The sequence below is a fragment of the Prinia subflava genome, chromosome 9, assembly GCF_021018805.1.
Source record: "Prinia subflava isolate CZ2003 ecotype Zambia chromosome 9, Cam_Psub_1.2, whole genome shotgun sequence".
NCBI classification, from domain to species: domain Eukaryota; kingdom Metazoa; phylum Chordata; class Aves; order Passeriformes; family Cisticolidae; genus Prinia; species Prinia subflava.
In genome coordinates, this window is record NC_086255.1 from 19,500,332 (window position 1) to 19,512,641 (window position 12,310).

Here is a 12,310-nt window from a genome sequence, read left to right on the forward strand (position 1 = left end):
TGTCCCTGAGGCAGAGGGACACAGGCCACGCTACAGGTCAGCTTTGGTGTCTCTGGGAACCTGTCAAACGTGTGCAAGCTGCAGGCATGGGGCTAGGAATGGAAGAGTTCTTGTTTCTGCTTCTTCCCCATTTGTCACTGGTGCTTGGCCCAGTCTCTTAACTTCATGGCAAGGGTGCAAGTTGAGATGGTGACTTCGACTTAGAGCACTTGGAGCTATAAGGCTCAGACGTGTCCTTGTGTGCTTGTGGAAGCTACCCAGCTGCAGGCTTGAAGAACAGGTAGTTTGGTGCTTCTTTCAGAAAAAATAAGAAGTGTGTTTTGGGGGAACCACTGTAACTGAACAGAGTTGAGATGGGAGGAAAAAAATACTCTATTCTGAATGTTTCATTAAGGCACTCAAAGGCAATTATGAGCTAAAAGCTGAGGTATGTTAGCTTTAATAAAATATTTATAATCCAAGGATTACTATGTTTACATAACCATTGTGCTGTCAGGCTTTGGAGTGGCACCTCCTCTCTTGTGTGTGACTGTGGAGAAGTGTGGGGCCAGTGCCACTGTCCGGCACAAACCACATTCCTGGAGATAAGGGCATTTTCAGATGGATAACAAATAGACCCGGCCCTCTCCAGAAATCCTTGAATAGAATATCGTCCAAGTATTGTGAATACTAGGAGAAGGAAATGCATGAAAATATTTTCTTGCTTAGAACAAGAAAAGTAAAGTAATTTATACACACACACAGAGGATTATATGTATATAAAATGTGCATGTAGAAGACCAGTAGTCAAAGCCTTAATAAGTGTAATGTGAACAATACTGTACCATTGACTATAGCTTTATTGCAGGCTGTATAAAATCATGTTATCTTTGTTTTTTTGATTTGTTTTATTTTAGCTGTGCTTTGTTTCTTTTTTCAAATTTTGTGGCCTTTTTATAGGCAAGACCTCTGATCTCAAGCTGTTTGACCATGCAGGTCTGGGGAAGTGAGCTCTGCTAGATGGGGTGTGCATTTGTCCTTCTCTTCCTTGCTCCAGTTCAAGCAAAATTACAGTGACTCAGGCCTGGAAATAAAAACATGACATGACATCAGTCCCTGTGAAACAGAAGCAAAGTTTCAGCTGACAAGCATCAGTTCAAGTTTCCAGGCCTTTTATTGGCAGCAATGGCTCTAGAGAAAAGTGACTGTAACAAGTTGCCATGTACTTTAACATCTTTGTTCCACGTTCTGATAACTTCTCATCCACCCCAGACTGGTTTGATGCAGACGCTTGCAATGTGGTTTGACAGATCTACTACACCTGTCAGTGTTCATCCAGGTGTCTTTTGTGGCAGTGTGTTCACAAATGTTGTATTGTGCATTCCAACCAATGATCTATGTAGAATATTTCTGCTGTACTGACTGGACTTAACAGTCAATAATTCTAAATGAGTGAAATTTTCATAAGAAAAAAAATGTCAAACCCTCTGATGTGTGAATATGTATTCTGGTCTTTGTGTGGTTTTACATTTCACTAACTAAAATAATTTTTAGAGGGGGAGAAGAAAAGGGTGTGGGGACAATCACAAATGTACCTATGCCCAGAACAAATCTCTGCATTCATTAAAGACTGTGGATTCAGTTGCACGTTCTGTTGTACGCATGCATTTTCGACTTCCTCAAGGGGAGGAAATTTCTTATTACATTCCTTGTTCTGCCAACTCTGGTTTGTGTCTACTGCTAACACCAGGAAGGAATTTTCCTGTGGGCCTTCAGGTTTGTATTGACAATTGCAGTCAAGGGAACATTTAGAAACTGAGGCAGAGAAGTTGCCCAGCCAAAAGGCTACATTGTTCCGTGTGTTGCTCACACTTTGGCGAGCTGAGGTGCAGGTCTGCAGTGGTATCAGAGGTCTGGAAATTAGTCCACAGGTATTTTTCAAAGGACTAGCTCATTTGCTACACTGCAGACTATGGCCTTCAGCAGCAGGTCCCAAAGACCCAGAGACATGGAAGTCCTGTACAAAGGACAGCAGGATGAGGCAGGTGTTCCTTACTGCAGAGTTTTAGTCCACATTCCAGGTCAGCAAAATGCTGCTCAGGCAGCTCCTAAAATGCTTTTCTTCCTCTTTCTGTCCACTGCTTGATGTCTACCCTGCTTGCTAAGGACCGTGTCTGTGTTCTTTCCCCAACACAAACCTAATTCATTTATGTCCCACCACCCAGTACAGTTCCTGTGGTGTGTGTCACAGCTACCCAAACCTTCATGGTGTCTGAACTTTCTTCCAGCTGTTCCCAAAGGCAAAGCAGAAATGGAGATGAAGTAAGCAATAAGCATCTCTATGCAGCCTCCTGCACCAGAGTACCATGGCACAACTTAGTTCAGACAAGGAATGATGCCTCAGACCAGACAGCTTCATTGATCTCAGCATCAAGCCAGTAGAAATCTTCTACTTTGTCCTGGCATTTCCAGCAAATGCTCTGGCAGATGAGGTGGTAGCCTTGGAAAGCAAAAGCAGGATTCCCCTCTGTGCCTCATTTTAAGCACACTCTTAGAGCCAGAAGCTGCCTTGTTTGCCATGCAGCTGGTAGAGAAGTGATGGAGGCTCCAGTGCCCTTGAAGCCCAGCTTCCCAAGTGTATGCTAGAGCCTGGGTGTGCTGGGACCCAGCCAGTTTGTCTGAGTCAACCCAAGAGAAATGCCATCATCTCTTCCTCTTTGCAGGTCCTGCATGTATCAGCAGGAAGAGAAGTTATTCTAAAAGGAGCACTAACCCTGACACTGGGCAGTCTGCTGTTACTGCATGCAGGGATTTTTCATGAGGAAGCATGAAATGGTGAGTGGGCCTTGGGTCTTTGGATAGGAGCAGTGGGGGGAGGTCAGAAAGCAGGAGAAGTGAGGCCATTGGATCACCTATCTATTGGTTGAAAAGCTCCCTGGGAGTGTTTAACCCTCCCATTCTCTGCCCCAACCTGATCAATCAAGCTCACTCCATCATTTGTTCTGCCCTTACTTACAGTTCAAGCGATGGTTTCAGATACCTGCTTGGATTTAGCATCTGCCCCCAGCATTTCTGTCCTGGAGGTATTATCCCATCTTAGGGAAGCTGGAGCAAAGAGGAGGTTGGTGCCCTAGATTATGAAGTGGTCTTCTGCAAGGTCATTCTCATGGGTAGGTGTCACCCTGTCATTGTTCCAAATGAAGGAGCATTTTTGCATCCAGCTTCGGATATGTTGAATATTATCCCAAATATTATCTCCTTTATGGTTATTTATCCGCTGAGCATGTTCTGTGTTCTGGAGCTGTTTAGTAAGAGAACATTTTCTCACTGCCCTGTGCTTCTCATGCAGTTGTTTGGGAATTGTTTTTAGATGTTGTTTGTCACCATTTTGTTCATTGCCTCAGATGAACCAGCATCCCAGTGGGCAGGAAGGACATGAATGTGAATCATCCCCTCCAAGACCTCCAGATGTAAGCCATTTTTTAACTTTTAACTTTCTCAACAAAGCATACATACTGCTGAGTTGCAGGACTGGCTCTAAGGGCAGCCTTAGACTAATGGAAACCTCAAGGTAATCTCCTCCCCATTTTGCCTGGGTCTCATACATGATTGTTGTTTCTGCAACCAATCACAGAAGTTATATTTTGCCACTAGGACTTCTACATGACCATGATGCAGGGGACAACAAGTATCTATGTTAATGAAGGTCAAAACAAACACAACAAACTAAACATCCAAACACAACCAAAGGCCACAGGAAAAAAGAAGCCCAGAGGGAAAGTAATCTGTGGTGGAATATTTTTATGAAAACCACCTGGCCTCTTACTGAAAGAAGGGCATCAGATTGTAGCTAGAAGCAGAAACAAGAGACACTACCCTTTTTCTAAATTAATTCATTTTAATAAAGAGCATCTAAATCCCTGCAGTGATACTGATGGTAGAAAACAGCTGCCAGAGACTTGGTGGCAGCTTCCAATGCTCAGGTAAGTGATCTCCTTGCAATAGCCTGCAAAAAGCATGAATGCTTTTCTTTTCCTTTGGCAGACAGGCAGCAGGACACCCTTCCCCTCCAGCACCCTGAGCCTCCCTGACTGGTTGTGTGCTGTGACTGCTCTGGAGCTCCTTGGAGGCAGCAGCAGTGAGCACAGCGCATGACAAAGGCAGGATCCTTGCCCAGGAGGAACAGCCCTTTGCCCAGGGTGCTGGCCACAGGCTCTGCAGGCCTACTTTACAATGCAGCAGCAGATGTGGGCACTGCCCCAACCCAAATTAATAACAGCTCAAATCTTCATAAATAGATTTTTGTTTATTGGATCATGAATGTACGCACACGCAGCACTATCCAGCTGCAAAGCATGGTCTTGGTGGGACGTGTGCTCCAGGAGCAGCCACAGGAGCTGTGTTGGTGAGACAACCAGCTGTTTGATGCAGCCACTGTGCTCAGTGATCCTGTGACAAAGCATCAGTGCAAGAGGCTGGAATGTCACCCAGGGCCTCCTGTGGTATGGTGGAGCTCTGGGAGGCTTCAGAGGTCTCTGCTTTGTGCATCTACCCGTGTTTGGACTGCCTTCCTGAAGGCCTGGGAAACGTGGGCCGATGCTCCTGCTGTTTTTAGTCAGAAGATGTAAAGGAATAGCCAGTTTCAGGGCACTGGAGAGTGGTTCAGTGTTTTTCAGCGGGGGACAGCACAGAGCTGGTAGACAGGAGGTACATTACTTGTCCCACTCAGAGTTGGGGTTATGTCGAGCTCCTGGGGGTTGACAACAGACTTCAAAGTAAAGTTCTGTAAGATGGTGGCTATGAGTAAGAATATCTCCATTCGTGCCAGGCCCTCTCCAGGGCATATTCGTTTTCCTGAAAGTGAAAACAGCAAACAGAACTCAGTGGGTGTTTCTGAGTAGACCAGAGTTTGTCCTAAGCAGCTGTGTTGCACAGCTTTGTTTACCACACACAGCCATAGCAGTAAGATGACGGTCAGCGTTACCAAAGGACATTTTCAAGAGAAGAATTTGTTGGCAAAAGACCCTTGACAGTTTGGATGGCTGTGTGAAGGAAGAAAATAGGAGCAGGAGAAGACTTAATAATGGAGGGAACATCACAGGAGTCAAGAGGAGAGAGAGAAGGGTGACATAAAGCATAGGTGAGAAAATGGAAGGTTGGGCATACTGATAGGTGAATGGTTACATGTAGCCTAAGAGGTACTTAAAAGGTGCTGGGGAAATGTGGAGCTACTGCAAAAAGATTAATTCAGGATGATTTGGGTGGTTGTGTAGTATTGTGACAGGTATTTTAGATAGTGCTAGTGGATCTCATTCACATAATTACATTGACAAATAGTAAGAGATTTGAGAAGCTGTCAGGCCTGAAGAAGATGGGAGATGCCACTGGAGATGGGAACAGCAGGGAGGAGTTATCCAGAGAGTAGTGAGCCCCAAGGAAACACCAGTGGGACTGCGTTGGGAAGAGGCAGTTGTGTGTTGCAGGGAAAGTCAGGACCAGAGGAGGAGGCTGACAGAGAGAGGAAAAGAGCAAATCTGTGATTTACCTGCTGAGAAGGGCATGAAGAAGTCACTCTTCCTAAAGGTGCCATTCTTATGCAAGAAGTGTTCAGGATTGAACTCATGTGGGTTTGGGAACTCTTTGCTGTCATGGAGGACAGAACTGAGGACAGGGAAAATTGTGGTGCCCTGAAGTAACACAAGAAGAGCAGAACATGAAAGGCAGGCAAATAAGATCACTCAATCTGACTGCCTGCCAAGCTGAGATTGTGCTTCCCTGTATAACCCTAACACTGCCTTTGGTTTCCCTTTGGGGACTTTTCTTTAGAGGTGGCAACTTTAGGGAGACCCTACTAAATGTCACAGCAGTTGCTGGCTGCTCTTCCTGAATTTTCTCTCAAGTCCAGAATATTCATCCTCACATTGCTCTGGTCATCAGGGGATACTGCACCTAATTTTTCTCTTTCCTGGTTTTTCACAATAATGACCTTGTAGATGCACCATCTTCTTCTTTTCTGCAAGTACGAAATATCAAAAGCACAGAGGGTTGTGCAAAAGAAGCTCCTGTGGAATTCCCGTCTCCTCACAAATTTCTCCTGCCACAGTCCCCTACCTTCCCACTTCCTGGCCAGCCATTAACAGGGGCTGGAATATTGAGCAGAGATGACACAAGGGTTCTCTGCTGGTAGCTGAGCAGTTCTCTGTGTCCTGTCTTCTGATTCTACACAGACAGCTGGAAATCACACCACCAGCAGCCCATGTACTGCTGTTTCCCAGCTGCCCACAGTCACCCAGAAGAGCAACAAGCACTGCTACAGTGGGCTAGGCCAAGCCATGGGCTGCTCTAGCCCACCAGCCCGCCTCTGGCAGTGGCCAGCAGACACTGCCTCAGGAAGTGTGCTAGAACAGAGCAAACAAGTTTGGCTTGTTCCATTCAATGTAAACACATCCTAAAGCATTTTGTGGCTCAGTGTCTTTCTGTGCTCAATAACCAGTGACTGACTTTGCTCCCAAGCATCTGCACAGGCTATCCTGGGTGGAGGTGAGCAGCTCCTCAACTTTGCTGCCTTTTGTGTGAAGAATCGCTGCTCTGGGTGTTGGTGAACCCACTGTGCCTCTGCAAATGGGTAAAGCTGCAGAGCAAAGGAACAAAAGTGTTGGTCAAAGCTACTGTTCTAGTCTTGGCCCATGGAGCATCAACAAGGGAGTGCAAATGAACTACAGCTGCCTGAGCATAAAATCCTCACAAAAGGCTGGGTGAAAACAAGGTCAGGCACAACAGTTCTAACTTGTGGATTTTAACTGACAGCCTGAGAACTGCTGAACTTGGGGGTGCTAACCTTAGGAATGACGTAGTCTCTGAAGCTGATGTCTTTGGTCACAGTGTGAGGGAGAGCCAGGGGGATAAGAGAGATGAAGCGCTGGATTTCATGGACCACGGCATCTGTGTAGGGCATCTGGGTCCGGTCAGCCACACAAGGTTTTCTTGATCGTCCTACCACCTGGTCAATCTCTTCTTGAACTTTCTCTGTCATGAGAGGCACAAACCATCAAATAGGAAAATAAAACCAAACCTATCTAAATAGGTTGCCTAAGTTGTTTGTGAATCATAGATGGCAGGAACATTATGTTGGTTTTGATATTGACTAGAACCCAGCGCCACTGCTGCCCATGCCAAGAAATTTCTCATATTGATTTGGCTAAATAAAGATGTGGACACAGTCAGGCCCCAGAGAGAGAGAGAGAGAGAGAAAGAGAGATGAGAGATGAGAGGAAAATCTGGGAGAAGGATGAGATGTTAGTCATGTACCTAGCCCAGGGTAATAGCTAGTGAGGAAGAGGTCACAAATTGGTACCTTGTATCTTTGGATATTTGAGAAGAAGCAGAAGCCCGTATCGTACAGTGGTGCTTGTTGTCTCAGTTCCAGCAATGAACAAGTCAAAAGCACTTGTTATGAGGTTCTTCATGTGGAAACTGGAATTGGGACGATCTTTCTCCTAAGGAAAAGGTTTTGATTTTTCTCTGGCTGAGGTGAAAGAAGTGGCCCTTTGTCATATCAGCCCAGACCTTCCTTTTCTCCTAGAGCTGTTGCATTTCTCTGTTAAGGTGCAGCAGCCATCTGAGGCATTGCAATGCTCCCTTGAGCAGTAAACTCAATACCAACCTTCTTTCAATCTGTGCACTGAATGGCACTCCACTGCTTGTTTGATTTGGCAACTGCTTTCCAGTGAAAGAACTGCAAGACCAGACTGAAAAAGTCCCTGTGTTTTGGTGAAAGCAGAGGAAGCTCTCCCTCTCCCAACAGCTGCAGGTAGTGGTGGCTGGTGAGCACGCAGACCCAGAGCTATAAGCTCTAATACAGGCAATATCTGGGGTATTGTTGCTGTTTTCCCATTGCACAGCTGACTGGGAAGGGGTCATCCCAATGTCTGTTATTTATGAAAGGGAAGGACTCAGCATAGGTGTGTTTGGGGACAAGCTGGGTCCATCTGTCTCCTTACCTCTTGCATTTTGCTGAGGAAACAGTCGATGAAATCCTGAGGAGAGTTGGGATCTAGGGAGGCTTGGTGCAACTCCACCTCCTCTGCTACAAAGGCTTTTAGAGCATCAAATTCTGCAAATATATTGTTGTGTGGGCCAGGCAGGTAATCCAGGACATTTGAGAACATCTGGTAGAGCTGGAAGGAAAGAAACAGGAAGGTCCCTAGTATGACATTTGCCCCATCCTTTGATATTAGCCAAAAGCCCAGGAAAACTACAACCCTGTCCACAGAGCCAAGCAGAAGGACCATGAGGCTGGGCAGTCTGGCAGGGCTTGCTTAGTGGCAGTAGTAGTAGTAGAAAACTTAGAAGTGGAGCAGAAGGGTGTCCAGGACTACTGGGAAGCTGCACTTAGCTGGCAAAGCCAATTCCATCTTTGGTGAGGGAGTTTCTTGCTCTTGAATGAAATGCCTTTAATGCAGCAGAGCATTGATGGGGTCCTAACTAGAAGACTGAAATGGAACTTCATTGGGAGGGATGCCTCCTGCTCCCCTGGGAAATACTGCTGTGAAATGCCTACTGAATGTACCTGTCCCCAGTGAGAGTTCATCATCTCAAAGATGTTGTTCATGTTGTTCATCAGAGCCAGGAACTTCTTGTCTTTATAATCATATCGTTTCCCAAAGACAATGGAGCATATGACATTGGAGACAGAACAGCTCAGAATGAAAGTTGGGTCAAAAGATGCTCCTGTGATTTCAGAAAAGTTACAGACTATTAAAAAAATCCATTAATTGTTGTATGGCTACTATGGGTAATCTGAACTCTGGTTGTTAGTGGAAATACCAGATCAGTCTCTGAGTTACACAGAAAGGTCCTCCAAACAGAATGTGATCACAAAATTATTACATCTTTGTAAGGAGGGGTAGCTGGTGCATGGACCAAATCCATTGGAACTTCATTCCTTGCTAAAGATGTGAGCTCCCTTAATACAGCCTATTTTCTTCAAACATAAAATATATTAAAAATGGGCTGTACCCTTTGTTTTGTTGATCTCTTCCAGCAAGTAGTCAGATTCCTCCTGTATCCTCTCTTCAATGCTCCTCTTCCCCATTCCAAAGTTCCGCAGAGTGATGAGAGAAAACCGCCGGACTTGTAACCATGGCTCATTGTTGCTAAAAACAATCCCTGCAGAGGAAGAAGGAAGAGAGAATACCTGTCTTGGGCATGCTGGGTGTGAGATGAACAGCTGCTCATGGTGACAGTGAATCCTGTCCCTGGAGAGCACTGACATGGTAGCATCACAGTGTAATGTGGTTTGGAGGTTCTGTAATCCAGCTGCCTGCTTTTCTCCACTACATGCCCAACATCCTTGTGAATAATTCATCACTCATACATCACTCACATCACTCAGACATCACTCAGACATCATTCACATCACACCATACACAATATCTCTTGCTGCAGCTGGTGGCTGCTGCCCCTTGACATTTCCCTGCCCATCTTTGAGAACAATCTGGCTCCCCTTCTCTGCTACCTCACACCCTTTGAGTGGTGGAAGTCAACAATTACAGCCCTCTCTGCTTCCCCTCTCCAGGTGGGTTGCACCCACCCCTTGCAGTTTTCCCTCATGCAAGGTACACTCGAGCTCTAAGCTGCTGAACACAACCTCAGCCCTCCCCTTCTCCTTCAGAAGGAGCTCAGTCAGCAAACATACCTAATCCATTGTTAGCCCTGTCTCCAATTGGCATGTGTCCTCTGGCAGCAAACTCATCCCCGCGATCAATCAAGGCTTCTTTCACCACATCATGTCCATACAGCACCACCACTGGGTCAGAGCCCAGGTGCACTGTGAACACTGGTCCATACTCTTCACTGAGCTGTAAAAATGCAAGAGACAACAGGGCCATGGAGCAAATAGTGAGGAAGAGTGGGAAAGTCTTGTTGCTGCCTCCCACAGCATGCAGTTAGCCTCCCGTATTGGTAACATCAAGTTTGGTTCTCTCATGATAAACATGGCTGTGGAGATGGGTCCCACTTATCAGGCCCTGAACAGCATGGCAAGAGCAATGAGGGGCAGCACTGCAATCCCCATGACTTTTCTGCTCCTCTGGAATTGCAAGTCATCAAGCCATAGCCACAGGCTGCATACCCATGCACAGATCCCATATATTTCTCTCCCAGAGAAGGAGAGAAGTGGCCTTACCTTCTGGAGGGTTTTGGCCAAGTTACTTGGTTTCACCTGCAGTAGGTTACCTAGAATGGGAAGGGGAGCTGGTCCTGGAGGCATCTTCCCCTTTCCAGTCCTTCCTTTCCATGCTGCAAGGTAGAGCAGGCAAGCAATGCAAACCAGGAGGGCAACAGTGACTCCTCCCAGGAGCTCCATCTTCTTCTGTGGCTCAGGAGGGATGACTCTGGCTGTCAGAATCTGAGTTTATATACCAAAGGTCTGTGTTAGCTCAAGAGCAGGTTTTGGGGCACATGACTGGGTCAGTCACTGTTACTGGTCAATCATTTGTTAGGTTGCCCTGTGTTATGAAACTAAGTCTTATTGGTATTAATTCATTGAGGACACACCTTATCTCAAATAACTGCAGATGCCAGCAGAGATTAGGAAATCTGTAATGTGCTCATAAAACTTGTTTTTTTTCACCTAGAGTTAATTGTTAAAGAGATCATGCTAGGGGCACACTCTCCTACTGAGGCACTTGCAGATATTCACTGTCACAAGAGCATCTTCTGAGTACTTCAGTGACATTTGTGTTTTCTCTTCTTCAGTATCGATGGTGCAAGCCCTCAGTGTGAGCCATCCTTCATTGTTCCTGAAATCTTCCTGACATCAGTAGTACAGTTCACACTGCATGTGATCTGCCAAAGGACATGCAACTGTGTATTCCTCAGTGCACAGCAATAGCCTCAGCCTCTCCCGAGGGGTGCCTGGCCTCACAAGAGAGGAAAGTATAAAATATCTATCTAGCAAGGCTAGAAAGGTCTCCAGACATGACAATAGACAAGAAAGGACTTGCTGGGTGAGACAAAATGAAGATGTAAGGAAAGGGGATGAAGCCTTGAGACTCTGAATTCTTCAAGGTCTCCTAGAGGAGAAAAAGAGAAAACCAGAGAAGAGAGAAATCCACAACTTGAGAGAATCTCTGGGAAATGGCTTCCCAAGTTGGGACAGAGATGCACTTGTCCAAGGCTGGGTGTAGGCTATTGCAACCTGGCAATTTGTCCTGGCACTTACCAAAGAAGCTCATCCAACCTACTGCTGGAAGCTGGCATGCACAGGTTCTTGTTTTGTTGACGTCTGACTACACTATGAGGAAGTGGTGCCCTGGAAGTTCCCTAGGTGCCCTGGGAGACAGGAGAGCACGTCTGGTGTGTTGCAAGGCTTAAAAAAGAGCCGGAGACTTCTTGCCCAAGATTACTCAGGGCCTGTGTACCGGTGGTGTCCCAAGAGAAGTGGCAATGGCTGGTACAAAAGAAACAACCCTCAGCACTGTGTTCAGCTGACCTTAACCTTCTGTCTCTCCTGATCTGTAACACATTTGCAGGCAAAACTGATCAGAAGGTGTGGCAAGGATAGGGGATGTGGGACTTGGTGGGAATTAGCAAGAGGCCTGGGTGAACTGAGTGCTTCTTATGCCTTGGGAAGGCTGACCTGGAACAGAGACTAGACAGAGCTAAGAGAATAAAGTAGGTATTTATTGAAAGGCTTTAAGGATACATCTTGGGCAGTACAAGAGCCTGGGCAGGGCTACACCCAAGGTGGACCTAAAATGGTCACAAAATGGATGACCAGTCACAAGGTCTCACACTTTTAAAAGTCCATTTTGTCCATTTGCATATTGGGTTTAATTGTCCAATTACAGCTTCATATTATGAAGTCCCATCCTTATTTTCTCTCTTCAGTCCACCGTTGCTTATGCTTTTGGGCCTGAAAAGTCCTTGGTCTCCATCTGGAAAAGGATATGTTTTGTCTACCTACTCTGTGAAGAGAGCTTACTAACACTTAATATGAGGCTCAGAACTAGACCTCTAGGCAGCACAGAATCTGAAAAACAAGAAAGCTAAAAAGGCATCACTTCATTGGGGCATGCTGTGTTTGCTGTACAGCAGTGTGTTAATGTGAGTTTCCCTTTCACTCAGAGGAGCTAGTGAAGTTTTTGTGCCTTCCCTGCAGAAGGGAGTTCTGAGTCATCCTTGTTCTCTTGAATAGGTGCAATAATTTTCTAGTTGTTTTTAAATCTCATTTTACTTCTTAGAGAGTCGTACTCAATACTGTGGTGGAAAAAACTGAATTGCCAACAACTTTTGATTAGTTGCTGATCTGCTGGCCAAATTCCTGCCA

The 12,310-nt window shown here is 45.8% G+C and overlaps 2 protein-coding genes across 5 annotated transcripts in view; one reads left to right on the forward strand and one right to left on the reverse strand.

Annotated features, from left to right (window-relative positions):
- The window catches only part of TLL2 (tolloid like 2), an 85,563-nt gene extending 83,413 nt beyond the window's left edge, over positions 1 to 2,150 (forward strand). The window contains exon 20 of one of the 4 annotated variants that reach the window (XM_063405789.1): positions 940 to 2,150. In XM_063405789.1, the coding sequence (XP_063261859.1) occupies positions 940 to 989 (50 nt within the window). In that variant the 3' untranslated portion in view covers positions 990 to 2,150. The remainder of the gene's footprint in view (positions 1 to 939) is intronic. The other 3 variants (XM_063405786.1, XM_063405788.1, XM_063405790.1) reach the window with 3 other exon arrangements.
- A 2,142-nt stretch (positions 2,151 to 4,292) lies between these two features.
- On the reverse strand, positions 4,293 to 11,244 carry LOC134554827 (cytochrome P450 2C19-like). Its single transcript, XM_063405792.1, has 10 exons — positions 11,204 to 11,244; positions 10,166 to 10,387; positions 9,677 to 9,839; positions 8,998 to 9,147; positions 8,549 to 8,709; positions 7,980 to 8,156; positions 7,334 to 7,475; positions 6,818 to 7,005; positions 5,525 to 5,666; positions 4,293 to 4,833 (listed from the first exon to the last, which is right to left on the reverse strand). The coding sequence occupies exons 2-10, from the start codon at positions 10,343 to 10,345 to the stop codon at positions 4,652 to 4,654; spliced, it is 1,485 nt and encodes a 494-aa protein (XP_063261862.1). The 5' UTR covers positions 10,346 to 10,387; positions 11,204 to 11,244; the 3' UTR covers positions 4,293 to 4,651.
- Positions 11,245 to 12,310: the final 1,066 nt, after the last annotated feature.

Coding starts and splice junctions, on each gene's coding strand:
- LOC134554827 (XM_063405792.1), bottom strand. CDS start 10,345: ATGGAGCTCCTGGGAGGAGTCACTGTTGCCCTCCTGGTTTGCATTGCT. Junction 7,006..7,333: donor CAAATATCCAAAGATACAAG/GTACCAATTTGT, acceptor CTCTCATGACAG/AGAAAGTTCAAGAAGAGATT. Junction 4,834..5,524: donor CTTCATGCCCTTCTCAGCAG/GTAAATCACAGA, acceptor TTTCACTTTCAG/GAAAACGAATATGCCCTGGA.